Genomic DNA, 21,510 nt, shown 5'->3' with positions numbered 1-21,510 from the left:
AATAACTCAATGCGCGAAAAATCCTACCGCTTCCTACCCCCCTTAAAAAGTTACGTCCCCGTAACTTACTAACCTGAGGGAAAAGGTACGGATACTTCTCTCGCATGGAAGCTTCTGTTTCCCAAGTTGCCTCTTGTGACCGAAGATTTGACCATAGAACCTTAACCATTGCAACATCTTTTCGCCGAGTACTGCGAACCTTTCTATCTAAAATCTGAATAGGTTGCTCTTCATAGGTGAGGCTTTCATCAAGGTCTAACGGCTCCGGGTCTAAGACATGCGAAGAAACCGCAACATAACGTTTTAACTGGGAGATATGAAAAACGTCATGAACCTTACCCAGCGCATTAGGCAACGCTAACCGGTAAGCTAACTTCCCAATCCGCTTCACAATATCATAGGGACCAATGAAACGCGGGCTTAACTTCCCACGAGCACCAAAACGAACCACACCTTTCATCGGAGACACACAGAGTAGAACTTTGTCGCCTACTTCGTACTCATCAGGCCGACGTCGAAGATCGGCGTACGATTTTTGTCTATCATGGGCTGCCTTCATTTTATCGCGAATTATCTTTACTTGCTCAGTCATTTGAGCAAGCATATCAGGTCCTAAGGTGACAGATTCAGTGAAATCATCCCAACATACAGGACTATGGCACTTTCGACCATAAAGTGCTTCAAACGGAGCCATTTAAATCGTTGCCTGATAACTGTTATTATAAGAGAATTCTACTAAATCCAAATGTTCATCCCATGAACCTTGCCATTCCATGGCTATTGCTCTCAACATGTCTTCTAGTATCTGATTGACACGTTCAGTCTGACCATCCGTCATAGGGTGAAAAGACGTACTATGAAGAAGAGTGGTTCCCAAAGCCTGCTGTAATGATTTCCAAAAATGTGACAAGTATCGAGTATCACGATCGGAGACAATAGTACGAGGTATTCCGTGATATCGAACAACGTATCTAATGTAAGCACGAGCAAGTTGTTCCATATCCCACTTACAGTTCATCGGAATAAACCTTGCAGACTTAGTAAGCCTATCCACAATCACCCAAAGAGTATCATTACCAGCCTTAGTTCGAGGCAACCCTAACACGAAATCCATAGATATGTCATCCCACTTCCATACCGGGACTTCTAGAGGTTGCAGTAACCCAGCTGGTCTTCGATGTTCACTCTTAACCTTTTGACACGTTAAACACTTGGAAACAAAATCTGCAATATTCTATTTCATGCCTGACCACCAAAACATGCATTTTAAATCTTGATACATCTTATCTCCACCAGGATGAACCGAGTATCTAGAATAATGGGCTTCGTTCAATAATTTCTTCTTCAAAGAGTCACACCCATCCGGTACACACCACCGTCCTTTAAAACGCAGACTACTGTCCTTATGAATTGTAAAGCCTTCAGCTCTCCCTTCACTGATCTGCTCCCGAAGTTTAATGAACTTTGGGTCTTCCAGTTGCTTAGCCATAATCTCTTCGAATAAGGTAGGTTGAATAGACAATGCACTCAACTTGGCTTCCAATTCCCCTTCTTGGATTATCTCCAAGTTCATTCTCCCAAACTCCTTACACAACTCCTCAGAGGTTATTAACGCTGAGACTGAATGCCTCGATTTCCTACTCAAAGCATCAGCAACTACATTCGCAGGGCCTTCGTGATAGGAAATCTCCAAATCATAATCACTGATAAGTTCTAACCAACGTCGTTAGCGCAAATTCAACTCGGATTGAGTGAACAAAAATTGCAAGCTTTTATGATCCGTGAAGACCTTGCATTTGACACCGTAAAGATAATGTCGCCAGATTTTCAATGCGAAGACCACAGCCGCTAATTCCAAGTCATGTGTTGGATAATGCACCTCATGAGTCCTTATTTGACGCGAAGCATACGCCACCACTTTCCTATCTTGCATTAAAACACAACCTAATCCATGTTTGGAAGCGTCACTGTAGACAGAGTATTCCAAGGATGGATCAGGTAAGGTCAACACAGGGGCTGTAGTTAACTTCTCCTTCAACAACTGAAATGCCTTCTCACACTCCTCAGTCCATTCAAACTTCTTCTCCTTCTTCATCAAGGATGTTAGCGAACGAGCGATACGAGAAAAATCCTTCACAAAACGACGATATTACCCTGCTAATCCTAAGAAACTTCGAATATCTGTAACATTCCGAGGTGTAGACCAGTCCCGAACAGCTACTACTTTTGCTGGATCAACAGAAATTCCTTCCTTAGAAATAATGTGACCTAGAAAAGCCACTTGCTCTAACCAAAATTCACACTTCGAAAACTTAGCATATAACTGATTCTCTCGCAGAATCTGCAAGACTATCCTTAAATGCTCTCGATGCTCTTCCCGGCTCTTAGAATATACCAAAATATCATCAATGAACACCACCACACACTTATCGAGATACGCGTTAAAAAACTGATTCATCAACCCCATAAATGCTGCCGGTGCGTTGGTCAACCCAAAAGGCATCACGGTGAATTCGAAGTGTCCATATCTAGTTCTAAAAGCTGATTTACTAATATCCTCCTCCTTAATACGTAACTGATGATACCCTGACCGCAGATTAATCTTGGAAAAGACTCCTGCCCCTTGTAACTGATCAAAAAGATCATCGATCCGTGGTAATGGGTACCTATTCTTAACAGTGACCTTATTGAGTTCTCTGTAATCAATGCAGAGACGCATCGTTCCGTCCTTTTTCCTTACAAACAACACCGGAGCTCCCCAAGGCGACACACTGGGTCTTATATAACCCTTCTCCAACAACTCCTCCAATTGGACTTTCAATTCTTCCATCTCCTTTGGGGCCATTCGGTAAGGGGCTTTTGAAATTGGCCCTGTCCTAGGGATTAAGTCAATCGAGAAGTCCACGTCCCTTCTTGGCGGCATACTGGGAAGTTCTTCTGGAAAAACATCTCTAAAATCACAGACCACCGGAATGTTCTCAAGCCGCAGCTCCCGCTCCTCCACCTTACTTATACTACACAGAAACCACGGTTGCCCTTGCTTGATTAACTTCCTGACCTTCAATGACGATACGATTTTTATCCTTGGTCCCTTAGGAAGACTTCTATATTTAACTTTCTCCCCCTGGGTCCACTTAAGGTCACCGATTGTTCTTCACAATCTATTATCGCTTTATATCTACTTAGCCAATCCATCCCAAGTATTACATTTAAATCATCCATTTCTAGAGAAAATAAATCACTTGGAAATTTTACTTTCCCTATCTTAACCGGCATATCACGGAACAACGTATTACAATGAAAAATCTCCCCAGAAGGAGTAGCGACTGAAAAAGATGTTTCCTCGGGGTTCTCCAATTCTAAGTCCTTAACTCTAGACTTTGAAACAAACAAGCACGATGCACCAGAATCAAAAAGTACTTTAACGGATTTTGTATTAATACAGAACGTACCTAAGACCACATCCGACGCCTACGCTGCCTCCCTCGAGTTAACTGCTGAAAGTCTGCCATCGTTCTGAGTAAAAGTAGTAACACCTCCTTGATTACCACGTTGGCTTGAAAAGAAATTCTCGTTTCTAGCATTTCCCTGTCGCTGCTGAACACCGGAGTTATTTCCCGGAAACCTAGGGTTTGAGGCACCTCCTAAGTTTCGGCCAAAACTTCCACCATTGTGATTCCCCCTTCCAGCTTCATTACCACTCCGTCCGTTAATGAGACGTTGTTGTTGGAAGCCTCTATGATTTCCCCCTTGCAACTCTTGTTGTCCCATGCGAGTATAACACTCATACATTCTATGGCCCGGCTTACCACAGTAAGAACAGTCCACTAATGCACCCCGGCAGTCCCTTCCTGGGTGATTCTTCTGGCATCTGCTACAGTTGTAGATTCTTTCCTTCCCATTGCGATCATACAAAGGCTTCTGCATTCTAGCCTCTAGTCTCGAATTTCCTCCACTCTTGTTGTTTTGACAAGAATGGAAACCTTTTTCCTGGAAGCCTCCAAACGATTTGTGCTTCTTAAATTGATTTTGGACTTGATTACTCGCATTCGCATCATTCTGAAACACGAGTTCTTTCCTCTTTTCTCCGCTATGGCCCATCTTCTCTTTTTCTTTCCTGATAACATTTCCAATCTGCGCAGCTCTCTTGTATAGCTGGTCTAAAGTATCATATCTATCAGTCTCAATGTGCTTTTGAATCTCATACGATAGACCTAATTCAAAACGCTGAATTTTCTTTCCCTCAGTTGGGACATCCTCAGGGAAAAACTTCAAGTATTCCATAAATTTCTGATAATATTCATCGACCGTTAAGTTTCCCATTTCGAACCTAGCAAACTCATTTGATTTGTCCTTCCTCACATGAGGCGGATAGAATTGGTCCCTTAACACCCCCTTAAAACCTTCCCAGCTTAAGTCACCGTCGTTTTCTGATATCAACCTTATCTTACTATGTGTCCACCAATAGTCAGCGTCTTCCACTAGGAAAAACGCGGCTTGGTCAACCATGAGCTCAGCAGGACATCTCACCACACTAAAAAGCTTGTCAAATTCTCTCAGCCAATTTTCCAGCATAGAAGGTTCACCTTTTCCACTATAAGTCGAGGGTTTACTCTGGGCTATTCTTTTACTAACTGACGAAGCCTTTTCCTCCAATGATTTCTGTCTCGGATTCCTTGCGCCAGCTAGGGTGTAACATCTCGGAATAACTCGGGTCGTACGAAAAGAGAAGATGACCTTTTAAAAACGAGACAACTATAATCCGAGTCAAACCGGGATGTTAGAAAACAGTTTAAAACGGTTTTGAAGTTAAGGAAAACGTGCGGATCGAGTTCTACTAGCGTTATTATGAACTACTAGATAATAAGAAATTCTTAGCAGCGGATAAGAACGAAAAGTTAAATCTACTTATTACAACTTGAGAACGAAAATCGCCTCATAAAAACCAAATGTTCTTTAAACTAAATTTTGAAGTTCTTATCAAGACTTCTCTATCCTAGTAATTTATTTCTTCAAGGGACAATCCTCACTCCCCAGACCTGCAACTTAACTTACTGCTAGTCATTGCCCAAATAGGTAACAACATCATCGCAGGGTCGTTAAGACCAAAAGTACACGTCAGCAAACGTCGCATACCAAATAAATAATAACACAAGAGAAAGTTTTAATTTATTAGCTGACAATTCACAGAACCTTATGCTTCGATCATGCTTATTAAGAATAATTATTTTCATGTAAAGGTTAGTCAGCCATACTGCTGTACTATCCAGCCATACTGCCGGTATACTCCAAACTCCATAAGTGAGACAATACATTAGGGGGAGCTAACCCCTAAGCAAGTCTCTACCATAGACACTCGCGTTACTTCGGTGTCTATGGTTAAGTATGCATACCCCCGCGGTGGCTCATAATGCCCTCATAAACCGCGAGTAATTCTTTTCCACCAATTGACGTCATACTACGTCCACCTTAAAGTTAGTGAGGTCATACTACCTCTGCTTATCAAAACAATGTATAAAAATTACTGATTCGAAAGATAACATTATTCGTACTATATATCCCTGCTTTACTTTTGTATATCATTATTATATGATACATCGGACTAATGCGAACCACGCTGCGTGTACATACCTTAAGCAAGATAACCAACTCACAAGCGTCTTAATCAATTCCAGGTCACGAATCGACTTCCTACAAGGTTCAATCGTATTCGGGAAATAAGCACACATACACATTTTCCTCAAATCATCTAACATACACATATTCAATCACATCCATACCTAGAATACTACACACAATCATGAACATCTATCTCATACTATAACATGATAAATACACAAAACAGGACAGCCTATACAATCTGTCCAGAAACTCAACTTAAAACTGTCAAATTGAAAATCCGACTTCACCGTTGCGTCCGGAGGGCGTCAAAACCCCCGGCTACCAATTTTCATAATTTATAACATAGTATAAGTATTTTTAACTTAATTTCAAAGCCAAAAATGTTCCAAAAACACATTTTTTTCACCATTTTCAAAACCTACGGGATTTTGTCATTCCATCATTTTTTTATCACAAAAATATAAATATCAATGCTTTATGTCCTATTAAATCTAAATAAGAAAATTTACATAAAAATAAATTTTAATGAATTATTATTATATATTTTTTTCAATATAATTCTTTTTACACAAATGTTTTCACACATACACATCACATATATACATGTATATTTTTTTTTTTTACCAACATTATAAATTCCTTCTACTAATCAATAAAAATAAATAAATTCCTAACACCACATACATTTTTTTTCTATGAACATCCATTTTTATATATATATATATATTTTCAATCATCCATCAAACAATTTCTTCACACATATGTAAACATATCCAAAACCCTAAAAAAAAAAAACATACATCAATTTAGATAGAAAATACATCATACTTTCACACATGAATTTTTAAATCATGAACAAATCATAAACTATAAAATAACACACATAAAAATCATAGAAATTTAAATTAAAATTAAAAAATAAAAACTAGATTAAGAATTACTCACAATTGCTCAAGAACAAAACACCAAAATTGATGAATTAATGGAGAATTAGGCGTGGGAATTTGAGGGTTTTGGGAGTGTTTTTCTTACTTGCAAATGGTTTGGAATGAAAAGATGTAAGGAAAATTAAGAGATTAAGGAAATAAGGCAATTAAGAAAAATTAAGGCAATACTTATGGAAGGCAATAATTCCTTAACCTTTCAATATTCCTAAGAAGTTACTAATCTCCCATCCTTACTCCATATGGCCGGCCATCCATTCCACTTCCCATTTATTTTTTTATTTTTTATTTATTTTTTTTTTTTGAAATTAAGATAGGTTAGGAAAAAGGTTTGGACTTAAAATGGTTTAAATTGCCTTAAAAGTTGAAGTCTCATGATCTAACCTACTAACAAAATAATTAATTTAATATAATTTAATAAATAATATAGTCTTCTAAAAAAAATAATAATAATAATATTACTAGCAAATCATTTAATATATCGGAAAAATATCGGGGTGTTACATAGGGCCTTAACTAGGTTTCGACGCACGCGGTCAGAGTTTTCTCTTGGCATGGACCTTTTCAAAAAGGGTGGCATGATGGCAGGTATACTGCATTAGGTTAAACAAGGTATGTAAATACATTTCTACAGCGTTTGTGGTTAAGGAAATATCATTCTATTATTGCTCTAAAATAAACAAGGTAATAGCCCAAAAAGGTAAAAGAGTTGAACAATGAGTCTATAATCAAATCTTCGCATTTTTCCATAAATACAATACTTAATCGATTCTACTTACTAATGTGTAGACTTTTAAAACAAAATTCAAATTCAAAACAATAATACCATATAGTTCCAATCTAAAAAGAAATACTTGGGTATAAAATCCCACATAACCACTTGTTCAAAAAAAAACTACAAAAGTCCGAGATAAACAACCAAATCATTCAACCAACAAAATTGTTCGCGATTTATTTTACTAAGGAACTAGACATACGATCTCGTACACATGCATAATCAAATAAAGTAGAAACAATCAGGCAAATAAAGGCGACGCATCCAGACGGTCCTGTTCCTCCATGTATCGATCAGGGTCAAAATCAGCATCACCAGAGTCATCGCTAGACGCGCTATCGGAAACAGAAGGGGTTCCTACAGATAAGGAATCAGTCATAGTAAGTCGCGCTACGGAATCAGAAAGTTCTACAATTATTGGTTTAGGTGGTTCTTCCTCCCACATAATTATCTCACTTTCTTTCTCACTCATGAGATCATCTCGTCTCACCGGCCAACCCCCTAGAATAACTACCTCGCTATCAGTATCGCTCATAATTTCATCTCTATCAGCTATTCCCCCCTCCTCATCAGCATTATATCCATCTCCCAAGTTATCCTCATAAGGATCTTCTACTACTCCTAAGGAATCTTCCTCCTTAATTTCTCCCTGTTCCTCATCAAAATTTTCCTCGAAATCCTCCTCAAATTCTTCTTCTGGGTCCTCATCGGGGTCCTCCTCCGGGTCCTCTTCTGGATCCTCCTCGAAATCCAACTCGTCAAAGTTTATTAGTAACACTGAGTTTGGGTTTACTACAGGAACAACCTCCTCAATAATATTTGTCCTTGCCCCACTAGACTCTGGAACGTCAAATCCGTCCTGACCCACAATTTCCACTGCTCTTACCCTTCTGTCAAGATCTAGGTGAAACTGTTCACTCCTCTCTTTCAATTCAATCATTTCTTCGTCCATTATCCTTTCATACACTTGTTTGGATCTCTTGTAAATCATTTCCATTCGTCGGGTGTAATCCAAATCGCTTTCCCTCTCTTTTCTGTCCCAAATTCCCAGAGCCTCTATTTCTGCCCAGACTGGGGCATTAACTAAAGCTCTCCAGGGTTCCTCTCGGGTATTAATTCCTTCCTCGGCCGGTCTTTTTCCTTTATCCATGAAAGAAAAGTAATAATCAAACTTCCTGACTCATAAAGAGGGAAAACGAGACAATTAATTTCTGAGATAAGACAAGGATAGATAAATCAGAGTATCAGAGATATAAACACAGAAATTCTATCATGCACACATCAAGATTATCCATGACATCATGCTTAAAGACACCAAGCATAACACATCATATCCCCTTAATGTCTACCCCTTTTACTCTCGTCAATTTTTTGTTTTCTTTTACGTTAGCCTATCGATATAGATAAATAACACTAAATAAAACTCCCGCTCTGATACCAGTTGTAACATCTCGGAATAACTCAGGTCGTACGAAAAGAGAAGATGACCTTTTAAAAACGAGATAAATATTATCCGAGTCAAACCGGGATGTTAGAAGACAGTTAAAACGGATTTGAAATCTAAGGAAAACTTGCGGATCGAGTTCTATTAGTGTTATTATGAACTACTAGATATAAGAAATTCTTAGCAGCGGATAAGAACGAAAAGTTAAATCTACTTATTACAACTTGAGAACGAAAATCGCCTCATAAAACCAAATGTTCTTTAAACTTAATTAGAAGTTCTTATCAAGACTTCTATATCCTAATGATTTATTTCTCCAAGGGTCAATCCTCACTCCCCAGACCTGCAACTTAACTTACGGCTAGTCATTGCCCAGATAGGAAACAACATCATTGCAGGGTCGTTAAGACCAAAAGTACACGTCAGCAAACGTCGTATACAAAATAAATAATACAACAAGAGAAAGATTTAATTTAATAGCTGTCAATTCGCAGAAAAGATACGCTTCGACCATGCTAATAAAGAATAGTTATTTTCATATAAAGATTAGTCAGCCATACTGCCGGTACAACTCCAATCTCCATAAGTAAGACATTACATTAGGGGGAGCTAACCCCTAAGCAAGTCTCTACCATAGACACTCGCCTTACTTCGGTGCCTATGGTTAAGTATGCATACCCCCGCGGTGGCTCACAATGCCCCCATATACCGCGAGTAATTCATTTCCACCAATTGACGTCATACTACGTCCACTTTAAAGTTAGTGAGGTCATACTACCTCTACTTATCAAACAATGTATCAAAATTATTTATTCGAAAAGATAACATTATTCATACTATATATCCATACTTTACTTTTGTATACCATTATTATATAATACATCGGACTAAATGCGAACTTCGCTGCGTGTACATACCTTAAGCAAGATAACCAACTCACAAGCGTCTTAATCAATTCCCGGTCACGAATCGACTTCCTACAAGGTTCAATCGTATTCGGGAAATAAGCACACATACACATTTTCCTCAAATCATCCATAACACACATATACAATTACACCCATACCTAGAATACCACACACAACATGAACAACCATCACATACTATAACATGGTAAATGCACAAAACAGGACAACATACATAATCTGTCCAGAAACACAACTTAAAACTGTCAAACTGAAAATCCAACTTCACCGTTGCGTCCAGAAGGCGTCAAAACCCCCGGTTACCAACTTCCATAATTTATAACATAGTATAAGTATTTTTAACCTAATTTCAAAGCCAAAAATGTTCCAAAAACACATTTTTTTTCACCATTTTCAAAACCTACACTTTGATACAAATTAAGAGCCTTGAAAATATTTTTCAATCTCTCTTTTTCTCTAGTTAGTTTGATGATATGAATATATTACATAACATTCCATCTATTTATAGAGGTAAGAATAAGAAAAAAACAAAAATATAAAACTCAATTCTAACTAAACTTCTCTTATTCGATCATCCAAGTGGCCAAATTTTATGGTGGAGAATTGAACATGACCTCTAGAAATAGGGGAAGCTTTCACCACTTAGCAAAAGAAGTTTAGTTGAAATTCGCTTCTTTATATTTATTACAACTAATCAAGTCGAGTTGTATTGCCTTTATTACAGCCGAGTTATACATCTATTTTGTTATTGTTACAAGCTGATTTAGCATTTGCACTGAACACAAAAATTGTAGAATTTAAACTAAATTTCAAGTAATTCGCGAATTACGTTTCTTCCAATTAGCTTCAATTTTTCTTATATCATACAACTTTAATATTTATCAAAAATCCTGCAAAATATTAATACAAATATATATAAGTGTAGATTTCAACTCATAAATTAAATATATACTAAATATTATATACTATCTAATAAACATAGTAAAATTTAAAAAAGAATAAAAATAATAAAACTTTTAGCACTTATCAATAGCACATTTTTGCATTAACCAACTTAGAAGAACCTTCAATGTCATGGTTGGATTTATATCAAGTTCTTTGCTTGTCATTTGAGATTAGTTAGTAGATCTAGAGAAGGATCTAAATAAAAATCTATGCTTTAATAGTTAAGTATATGAATACCTTATCTAAAAATCAGTTATAATGAAACTAAACTAAATGAAGGATCAAATCAATAGTAAAATACAAGAGTAATTGTGATATATTGAATTAAATTATAATAATTAGAGTTGCACTAAATATACCTATACTTTTACTAAGAAGAGTGAACATAATAAGAATCAAACTTTCAAATGATTGTTTTATAAAAATTGCAAAACATAATCCAATACTCTATATTTCACATCATAGTTTGTTTGGTACTAGGAATCCATATTGAAAAGAAAGAAAGTGAAAGGATGATGAACATGTTTTCATATTTGCTACTCCTAAAAAAAACTAAATGAGATTTGGTTGAAAAGGAATGCAAATGGGAGAAACTAATAAGTTAAATATGAAAAAAAATACTACAAATAAAGAAATAGGAGTAAATAGCAAGGAGATTTTCCTTTTATTTGCCAAAAATAGGAAAATAAAACTTAAGAAAAATCTCTCATTTATCCTACCAAATTATAAAAATCTCACTTTTTAATTACCATATAAGATCTCGCTATTATATTATTTATTTATCTAAATTACTTAAGGTTACTTTCTTTGTTGATATCGAATCTTATGACCCTCCATTAAATGATTAAATAATACTCCCTCCGTTCTTTTTTTATTTTCCATAAAACTATAACGGGTAGTTTCAAAAGTTCTTCCATTTTAGAATACTTTCTATTTTTAGAAATTTTTTATCCCACTTTTACCCCTTAAAACCCCCCATTTCTTTTAATGTACCCCTTTTCTTTTATTTATAATAATTTTTTCTCTCATACTTTCAATACAATTATTACTTCACACTACTATTTAATTAAAATAATAGACACTACAACCTCATACTTCCAATACAATCATTACTTAACACTACTATTTAATTAAAATAATACCCACTATAACCTTATACTTCTAATACAATCATTAACCCAAAGATTCTATCTTCCTTAATATGTGTGAAAAACCAAAGTGGAAGATAAAAAATAACGGAGGGAGGGAGTATAAAAATTTATATTTTATATATTAATCTAAAGTATGATTATTGTTATTATTCAAGATTGTAAAGATAGATTTTTAATCTTAAATTTTCAAATAAGCAAAAAAAGAAATTTTCTCTGCGTTGAAAAAGAATATATCTTAGATCCGAAATTAACTAGGAGTATTTTTTATTTGTTTGAAGATAAATAGGAGTAAAAGTGTTAGACTAGTAAATGTTAAATAGACCTACCCTTATTTCCCAAATTCCAAATTAAACTGCTCTTATATCTTATCAATCCTCCTCAAATATCCCCCTAAAACCTCAAAAGTATCTCTCCACCTAGCAAACCACCACCATGAACGGCGGCGATGATACACCCTTATCGTCCCAATTCCATCTACAACCGCCGCAACAACCCTCTAATAATGGTGGAGAATTTCTTCTGCGTCTTGTTCAAAATCGAAATCAACATCAACAACCGTACCTTCCTCACAATATTGTAAACCCTTCTCACACTCTTCCTTCTGATCCCGCCGTCGCCGCTGTGGGACCTACAATTCCGTTGTCCTTTTCTTCCAATCATCAGCATCAACATCAACTTCAAAATCAACATCATTTTCATTCGCCGCCTTTTTCTGTTGCGCCTCAAAACCAAAACCCCAAATTTTCTTTTCAAGGGTTTCCTCGGCAGAATGTTTCTTCTAGTCATACGGCGTCATTTTATCCTGCTCCTCATCATCATTTTGAACACTTACGTCGTCAACCACAACAGCAGCAACAACAACAACAAACACTGGGTTTGATTGCTGGTAATTCTTCATCATTTTCTAATAATCCTCTTGAAGAAGAAAGTTTAAGATTGAAGGAATTACAATTGGGTTTATCGAATGAACGTGACATGGGTTTTGGTTTACCGGGTAGGAGGATTAATGGTATGGATCCAAATCATCAGATTGACCCGCGTGGGAATTGGGTTTCTGGATCAGGTGAACAAAGGCGTTCAGGTCAGCCACCGGGTATTTCAAGTAAAAAGGGTAATCAAAGGTGGGATTTTGATGATTTTAACAATGTGACTGGGGAAAAGAGTAATTCTTCTAGTGAATTGAGGAGGAATAATAATAGCAAGAGTTATGAAAAAGAGAGGAGATTTCTGGGTAGAGATAATGGGAATGGACTTAGTAAGCAACTTGATCGCCCTGGTTTTCCTTCTGGCAGTAGTTTGCATTCTGTTCCGACTTCAGATGTGGAACAGTCTTTTCAGAATTTGCAGAATGGGTTGGTTGGTGAAGAGGTAGAGCAGAATGATATTAAAGATCTGAGTGAACAACTTGTTGATTCTGTTCTTGGAGAGAATCAGTCTGAAGACAATAATCTTGTTGGTGCTAAGAAGAAAAACTTCCGTGATAAAGTAAAACATTTACTCCTATGTGCTTGTGTTTCTATATTTGCTGTTTATTTAATTTAAATTTATAAACTTTGCAACAATCGTAAGAGTTAATATACGGTTCCTGCAACTGACCTCATGCTATGAATTAAGGTTTAAGCAATGTTGTAAATTTTAAATTTACATGCCTTAAACGGATCAATTATGAGTTCTTCACTTTTAAATATTAACTTTGTGGAGGATGACCATAGTTGAAATATTGGTTTGTGCGGCCGATCCCATTTCCTTGGTATTAAGGCTTTAGAATAATATTGAACTTTGATTGAATTTTATGCAAGTTGCATATTTATATGACGCATGTTTAATGCTTGCTTTAGGCCTAGAGTAGAACTAAAAAATTGGCATTGATTATTGCGTAGATTACATGTTGTGAGATGTGAGCATATCATATTACCTTTCAGCCTGTTTTGTATGAGACCGTCACATGATGAGACGACCTCAAAATAGAAGTTCATAAGCTAAAAGTTTCTATTATTGAGTTATTTAATGGCTATGTAATTTTGGTGGGAAAATCTATTGACAAGTTTAATGGTCATGTTTGTTCAATTTCAATCATCTTAGTTTCTTCGTAAAATTTATTCTATTGTTACTATTTGGAGAGGTGGTAGTATGTGGTAATGAAAATTGGGAAAATTAACTTTTTATTATCAATTTTTCCTTACCATGGATTGCTATTGCTTTTCTAGATCAACAACAAATAATCAGTAATCTATGCAAAAAAAACCTATTCAATGATGATATACCTCTGGCTTATAAATTGCATAAGCATTGTGTCCTGGTGCGAATGTTATGATTTGGTAGAACAATCTTAGGATCAGGATATCGTGTTAGTTATTGTACTTGATTTTCACTCAATTCTTATACAAGTGAACTAAGGTGGAAAAAGAGCTAGGTTGTCTTCAATTTGGATTTGGTAGGATTTGGCTAACAGAAACTAGTGTTGTAGATTCATACAACCTTCAATTTAAACTGCGGGAACTAGTTAACTATACAGTTGTTAAGTATTGATGCTAATTTCTTGTTGTATACGTTCTCAAACATTTACGGGCTATTTGGTTGGTGTAATAAACGGTGGTAACGAGAATGAAGAACTAGTGTAATTTTGATTGAAAAATCTCTTGATTACCTTGATGGTCATACTTGTCAAACTTCAATTAACTCATTTTTTTCATAAAATTCATTCTAATGTATTACCATTGGAAGAGATGGTATTAGGTGATAATGGAAATTTGTAAATAAAAAAACTTTTTTTGTGATCAAAGTTTCATTTTTGATAAAATTTTATACTAGAAATCATTCCTATTACCACCATTTAATATCACTAACCAAATGGGCCGTTCTATTTATATTTATATTCTGGAAAAATATTTCTTATTGTGAAGATGTTGTGTACCGGTTTACATTCTCAAAAGTATTTACTTCTATTTATACTTTCTTTTGTGTCGAGATCTAAGTAATCCTATTTGAACACGCTTTCATTTTCAGTCGTTTATTATCCATAGTACTTATTCTTTCCACTGCTTAAATTTATTTGTCATTTTTAGGATTTTAGATCAGATGCTAGAGGAAAATGGATCCTTTCACAAAGAATGAGGAATTCTAGAAGGTTGATTGAATGTCGAAGAGATATAGATAGATTGGATGCACACTTTACTAAAATTTATGAGTCCCTTATACCAGTGGAAGAGGAAAAGGCAAAGCAAAAACAGCTGCTGACATCGTTGGAGACTATTGTTTGCAAGGAATGGCGAGGTGCCAAGTTGTATTTGTATGGATCGTGTGCCAACTCTTTTGGAGTTTTGAAAAGTGACATTGATTTATGCCTTGCCATTGATGATCAAGATATTGACAAGTCCGAAATTTTGCTGAAACTTGCTGATATTTTACAGGCAGGAAATTTTCATGAGGTGCAAGTAAGTCTTGTATATCTGAGCTATCCCTTCTTAAAATTTCGCTTTATATGTTGTTGGCCTTGGTGAGATTAATTAGCTGAACTATAACTTTACTCTCCATTAACTCTCAATTATAACAAATACTAGGAGGAAATACGCATTAACATTTCCTATGGTTCTTCATACTTGTTGATTTTACTTTACCCTTGTTCCTTGCTTTTGATTTTAATTAAAAAGCTTTTGTGGCTCTAAGTTGATCGGTTTTGAATTAATATAGGCACTTACCCGTGCAAGAGTTCCCATAGTAAAGCTTAAGGATCCAGAGACAGGGATCTCGTGTGACATTTGCATAAACAACGTCTTAGCTGTTGTAAATACAAAGCTGCTTCGTGATTATGCTGAAATTGATGTGAGACTAAGGCAGTTGGCATTCTTGGTGAAACACTGGGCGAAGTCTAGAGGAGTCAATGAAACCTATCAGGGAACACTGTCTAGCTACTCGTGAGTCAATTTTCATAATTTATTAGCTTTATCTGTTATTTGTTATATAAGATTTAATATAATTGCTCTATATGGTATTTTACTTTTGTATTGGGCTTCACATTAATTCTTTTTTTAAACCCTCTTTATAATAGTTTTGTTATATAGTTTAACGTTTTGTAGTTTGCTAAGCAAATAGGCCATCTGTATCTATTATTGTAAGGAGGGACTTCGTATGATGCTTCGCATCATCATTTGCAGCTCAACATCTAACAATGATAGAAAAGCCGTATATGTCTCAATTACACAAACTTATATTGTTTTTATTTTCCCATTCTCTTATTCATTTTAAAGGTCATCATATAAAAAATATATTGTAATCCTTATCTAGTGAACTACAATTTTGGGATTCAATTTTTTTCTGGTGGGGGTCTAATAAAGATCATTTCACGATGTCATTGTTATCACTGTTTCTGCTCCTTTTGAGAGAGTATTCTCTTATTTAGTCTTGGACTGTTTATCATTGTGTGGATCTTGAATATTCTGTTTGATAACTGTAATGCTTGACCATCAGTTTCTGTCATTATTTCCTCGTCTTTCTTAGAGATCTTGATTAGTGTATGTAATAATGTTAGGCTCCTTTTTTGCATTAATTGAGCTGTGATGCTATGCAGGTATGTACTGATGTGCATTCATTTCTTACAACAGCGTAGTCCTCCCATCCTTCCATGCTTGCAGGTTTACCTTTCGTACTCTTTTTTCTCACTCAAATCTTTTTGGCGAACTTATCATGATATTTGGCTGTTGGGAGTAGGATTTACTTTCGAAATTCTATTGTATGTGGTAATCATTAATTTAATAAAGGATTGTAAGAAAGTCTTAATACTTCCAAGTCTTGCTCAATTTGCGATACTCCCCATTTGTTATGTTTGTGAGGTGAAATTTAATGGATGGGACTCGCATGGGTCGAATAGATTTTTACTTTCATGTATCAACCTTGGTTGGGGCGAATAAATTAAAGAATTGTAATAAACCAATTGTGAGTGTTTCAGAGGGGGAATGCTTGATGGAGTTACTCAAGTAAATTTCGTAGAATTCTTAAGCACTTTTCAATTAATTTGTAATTTATATATGTGAGTGATGTTTTGTAACTTTTAGTGTACATTCTTTTGGTGTCTTCATCTATAATATTTTCTGACATTCTTTTTTAATACGTTGCTGCTAATGCCTTTTCTTGTGGACTTTTGGCTCCCAATCCTAGGCTTTAAAGACTTTTGTAATGAACTAGTAATTTAGAGAATAGGCTTACAAAGGGGTAATTTAGGTAAGTACTATGTTAGTGGTGACTTGGGGAATAAGTTAGTATGAAGAGGGGTCTTATTATAAATAGGGGAAATTAGGGAGTCATAAGATATCTCGAAAATTGTAAAAACTTTGTGGGTGGGTTTAATAATCATTTGGAAGATCTCAAACTTCTCGAATTGCTTGATCTATCTCTTATTTTACATTTAGGGTTGTAATCATCCTTTTATCATCCTTTTTATTATATTTTTTCTGTTTGTCCTTTTAATATCATGTATCTAGATTTACTGTTTTCTTGGAATTGTTTAGTTCATAACAACTTTGTAGTGTGACTGTTTGTCTAGACTTTTTATCTCTTCATCATTTCTTGCATATCTTTTGTTGAAGATACGAGTATAATTTATCTTGATCATCCACAGAAATTGGCCTCTTCTACATATTACATTCTCTTGTCATATGAACTTCTAAAGTTTAACTTTTCTTTCCTCGCTTTTTCCATCAAAATCATTTTTGACTTTCTCTCTTTTGAAATTCTTCATTCCGTCCTCCCATGATGCACATCTCATGCAATTATATGTAAGTCTTGTTCTATACAAATCAATTTCTAAATGAGCTCTTTCATTCTACTCTGAGTTTTCATGCTCATTAAAAGATGATTAATTGTTCAGCTCAAGGCGAAGACTAAAAAAATCTAAACAGAATCTGCACTCTGCTATTAGACTGTGGCTGCACTCCTGAAACTGATACTTAAACATGCCAAAAGAGTGATGGAAAAGCAAGCAAAATGTAACAAGCAACAATAGAAGCTAAATCAATGGTCAATACTGCCAAAATTGGAATACCTTTATATTATATTTGATACTCCTGGTTTCATGGACAGGAAGTAACAAAAGAGTCCAGTGTATAAGTTGTGAGCAGATCTTATATTACATTCATACTTATTTGGATCTAAACCTATTACGCAATCCAAAGTTAATTTCAATTTGATCGAAACTTATTTTTTATTTGAACTCAATTTAGACTTGTATACAACCTATAGATCCATTTTAGTACTAATGAAACCGTGAAAATGTAAAAAAAATAGTAAGTATGACAAATCAAATAAGACTTATTAAAGACCCGTTTAGGACTCTAGATCCATCAGATCGGATTTGGACTGACGTTAGTTCGGTTTCAAGTAACCCACCTATGTCATATATATAGTACTATGGTTCTAATATGTCTTCGATAAATATTATGAGACGCTGAAGTTTGTGTGATAGAGCAAATGATTAATCCATTCATCTGTGAATCCTGTTTTAGTGTGAACATCGATGCTGTGGTCGTGGTCTACAAGTTGTGAACTTGAAGTTATCAGTATTTGTTTTGCTTTACCTTTGCTCATTTTCTGTTGAGCATATGTTCTGCCTCCTTTCAATAATAATTTGTATCTAATGGTTACACTTACACTATGTTTGGATAGCAAATTAAAAGGGAAAAGAGAGGAATGGAAGGAGAAGGAAAGGAAGGAAAAGGAATGGAAGAGGTAAGGAGGGAGAGTGCTCATTGTTTGTTTAGAAGGTAAGGGATGGAAAAAGGAAGAAGAATGAGTGATTTCCCTACAAAATCTTCTCCTCTAAATTCCTTCCCTCCCTCTTTGTTACCCAAACAAGGAATCCTCTATCTTTCCAAATCCTTCCCCTTTATTTCCTCTATTTCTCTCTATCCAAACACAATGCTAGTAACCTTATTGAAAGAAGAGAAACCAGTATTTAGGTTGAGCGCAAGTACACTTCTTGTGGAAATATATTGTCATTAGTGCTCATTACTCAGTGAATTCTTACTTTTGTGTCAATTGCAAACATGGATTGCTCTCTTTGCTTGAGTGATCTATGCGATATTTATTATTGACTTTTCATAAATGATGACTTATAACGTTTACCGCTAATTCTGAATTCTGATTATTGGGTGCTCTTGCAGAGCATGAACACAACGTATTCAGTGACGGTTGATAATATTGAATGCACTTTCTTTGATGAAGTTGAAAAACTTCGTGATTTTGGTTTCCAAAATAAGGAAAAAATTTCCAAGTTATTGTGGGGATTCTTTAATTATTGGGCTTATTGTCACGATTATGCAAATCAAGTCATATCAGTTCGCACCGGGTGCCTCCTCAGGTGAGATAAACTTATTCCACTGTAATTAATGTGTTGCAATCTTTTTGTTTATTTTTTCTGCGCAATGTTTTCAAATAAAGCACCTTCGCTTGAATGCATAGCTTCATCTTTCTGTGAATAATGAAGTATTTATATTTGGGTTTGGTAGCAAGCAAGAGAAAGATTGGACAAGAAGAGTTGGAAACGATCGACATTTGATATGTATAGAGGATCCGTTTGAGACATCCCATGATCTGGGACGAGTGGTGGACAAATACAGCATTAGAGTCCTACGAGAAGAATTTGAACGAGCAGCTGAGATCATGCAGTATGATCCCAATCCATGGGTAGCACTTTTTCAGCCATACATTCCTAGATGACTCCCTTTCTGTTGATCATAAAGACTACAAGTGCTGTTGCTTGTAAAGTAAAGTGTCGCAAAATGACCCAGCTTGTATAGTGGTTTTGCTTTTGGCTTTCGCTAATAGCAGTATTGAATATGGTATCTAAGGCATAGCATAGCATCCTCTTAAGGATTGTCATATGCTGTAATATAAGTGGTTTCTCCATATTTAATATGAAGCTTGTCGTTCAGCTTTCATTCCTTTTACTTGGCTTCGTTTTGTTGATCGTTAATTTTGATCGTAATTTAAATTACTCGACTTGAAAATATTGAAAGTAAAAATCTTATTAAAGTTCTAAATTCAATTGTTTTGACATAATAAAACAATTTTTCAAAAAAATGGACATAATAAAACCAACTTTTAACTTTATTTTAAAACTAAGCGTGAAATTCTTAAACCTGAGGTTTGGAGCTGTTAGCAATTAGTAACTGCGAACAGGTTAAAAACGACAAAATAGCTGTTCGCAGTTAGTAACTACAAATAGCTGTTTGACCAGTTTTGACATGTTCACAGTTTGTAACTGCGAATAGCCTTTTTATTTTTTATTTTTTCCTAATTATTGAGTTGTTATTTGTTGTATTTGCATTAGAGACATTAGAATAAGTAATTACAAGTCAATATATATACAACAAAATATATACAAATGTTTGAAATATACAACTAAATAAACACATATATATATATATATATATATATATATATATATATATATATATATATATATATATATATATATATATATATATATATATATATATATATATATTATGTAATCGGCAAATTAATCATTTAAATGCAAATAAAGACTTACGAATTGGGTCATCGTAGGCGCAGCAGGTGCATAATGTGATGATGCGATGATGCCACGTGGTGTCATCCATCGTCGAGTGATGGAGAAGAACCATGGCATGTAGTCTGCTGTAGTAGGTACACCATGAACATCGATCGGCGCACCTTGGGCCAGCAGCTCTAGTCTACGATCCTAACAAGCGATGTGGTGCCAGTTGATCTCCATCCAGTTTGCCGTACCCTGATTTTGCGCGAAATCAGGTGCAGCTCGGGTTCAGTGTCACAAGGCGGTAGAATGCCCTGTACCAGCCCATATTGGCGCAGTACGCGCTCTGGTAGATGTACTTCGAAAATGTCGAAGCATATGAGTGGCACAAAAGCCCTCCATGCACCTAAATGAACCCCCGAGTGCTCGGGTATAGCTACGTAGGCTTCCGCAGAGTACGGGTCCCACAAAAACTAAAATACATGTTATGAATATGTAAGTGATGTGTTAATTAAATTGCACTAATGTTAATGAGTACTAAAATATTTACCTGATTAGGTCGTAGCAGGTCTAATTGATCTCGATAGAATCAGAGATCGGTCCCAGTGTGCTTGCGCGTCCGGCGTGCAAAATTCCACCTTGAACCATACGCAACATCTGGTTGGGGTTGTTGCGGAGGAGCAGCATCACCACGACCAATGGTTCTGTAAGGTTGGCCGATAAGGATATACTCCCACGCTCACAACTGAACATTGAAAATGTAATTAGTATGTAATTCAACAAGAGCGGATCAGAATTAAATGTTATTGTTATTACCTGTAATATGACTAGTGGTCCCGCAATCTCCTTGACGTTCTGGTGGGCAGCACCACATAGCCTCTTGTACAGGTATCCTAGGGCTGCGGAGCCCCAGCTATACTCGGCGATGCGCTCCCATGGGTTGTCAAGTAAAGTCAAGTATAGGAGCTGTATTTGGTTGTTTTTTTTTATCGGCAAACAATATAGCTCCTATCAAATATAAGAGGTACGCCTTAGTGTACCTCGAAATGGTGCCTTCATCAGCATCTTCGGGGAGATGCGAGAAGATCTGAACCAACCATGTGCAGCGCAAACCGCTCCCCCTGATCACTTCTGCTGGAAGGCGCTCTCCCAATATAAGGTGCACCATGTCACGCCAGCTTGATAGCTAGCGTC

The 21,510-nt window shown here is 35.9% G+C and overlaps 1 protein-coding gene across 1 annotated transcript; it reads left to right on the top strand.

Moving 5' to 3' along the window:
• Positions 1-12,122: 12,122 nt before the first annotated feature.
• Positions 12,123-19,743, top strand: LOC130810456 (UTP:RNA uridylyltransferase 1). The gene is made up of 6 exons (XM_057676528.1): positions 12,123-13,292; positions 14,873-15,241; positions 15,498-15,721; positions 16,375-16,438; positions 18,962-19,158; positions 19,307-19,743. The coding sequence occupies exons 1-6, from the start codon at positions 12,240-12,242 to the stop codon at positions 19,515-19,517; spliced, it is 2,118 nt and encodes a 705-aa protein (XP_057532511.1). The 5' UTR covers positions 12,123-12,239; the 3' UTR covers positions 19,518-19,743.
• Positions 19,744-21,510: the final 1,767 nt, after the last annotated feature.

Source organism: Amaranthus tricolor, chromosome 4 (genome assembly GCF_026212465.1).
Source record: "Amaranthus tricolor cultivar Red isolate AtriRed21 chromosome 4, ASM2621246v1, whole genome shotgun sequence".
NCBI lineage: Eukaryota > Viridiplantae > Streptophyta > Magnoliopsida > Caryophyllales > Amaranthaceae > Amaranthus > Amaranthus tricolor.
This window is presented reverse-complemented; position numbering and strand designations above follow the sequence as displayed.

What these genes read in the sequence shown, in the direction of transcription:
- LOC130810456 (XM_057676528.1), top strand. Translation starts at nt 12,240, where the DNA reads ATGAACGGCGGCGATGATACACCCTTATCGTCCCAATTCCATCTACAA. An exon ending in GAAATTTTCATGAGGTGCAA is followed by an intron (nt 15,242 to 15,497) that starts GTAAGTCTTGTA and finishes GAATTAATATAG; the next exon opens with GCACTTACCCGTGCAAGAGT. An exon ending in CGCACCGGGTGCCTCCTCAG is followed by an intron (nt 19,159 to 19,306) that starts GTGAGATAAACT and finishes TGGGTTTGGTAG; the next exon opens with CAAGCAAGAGAAAGATTGGA.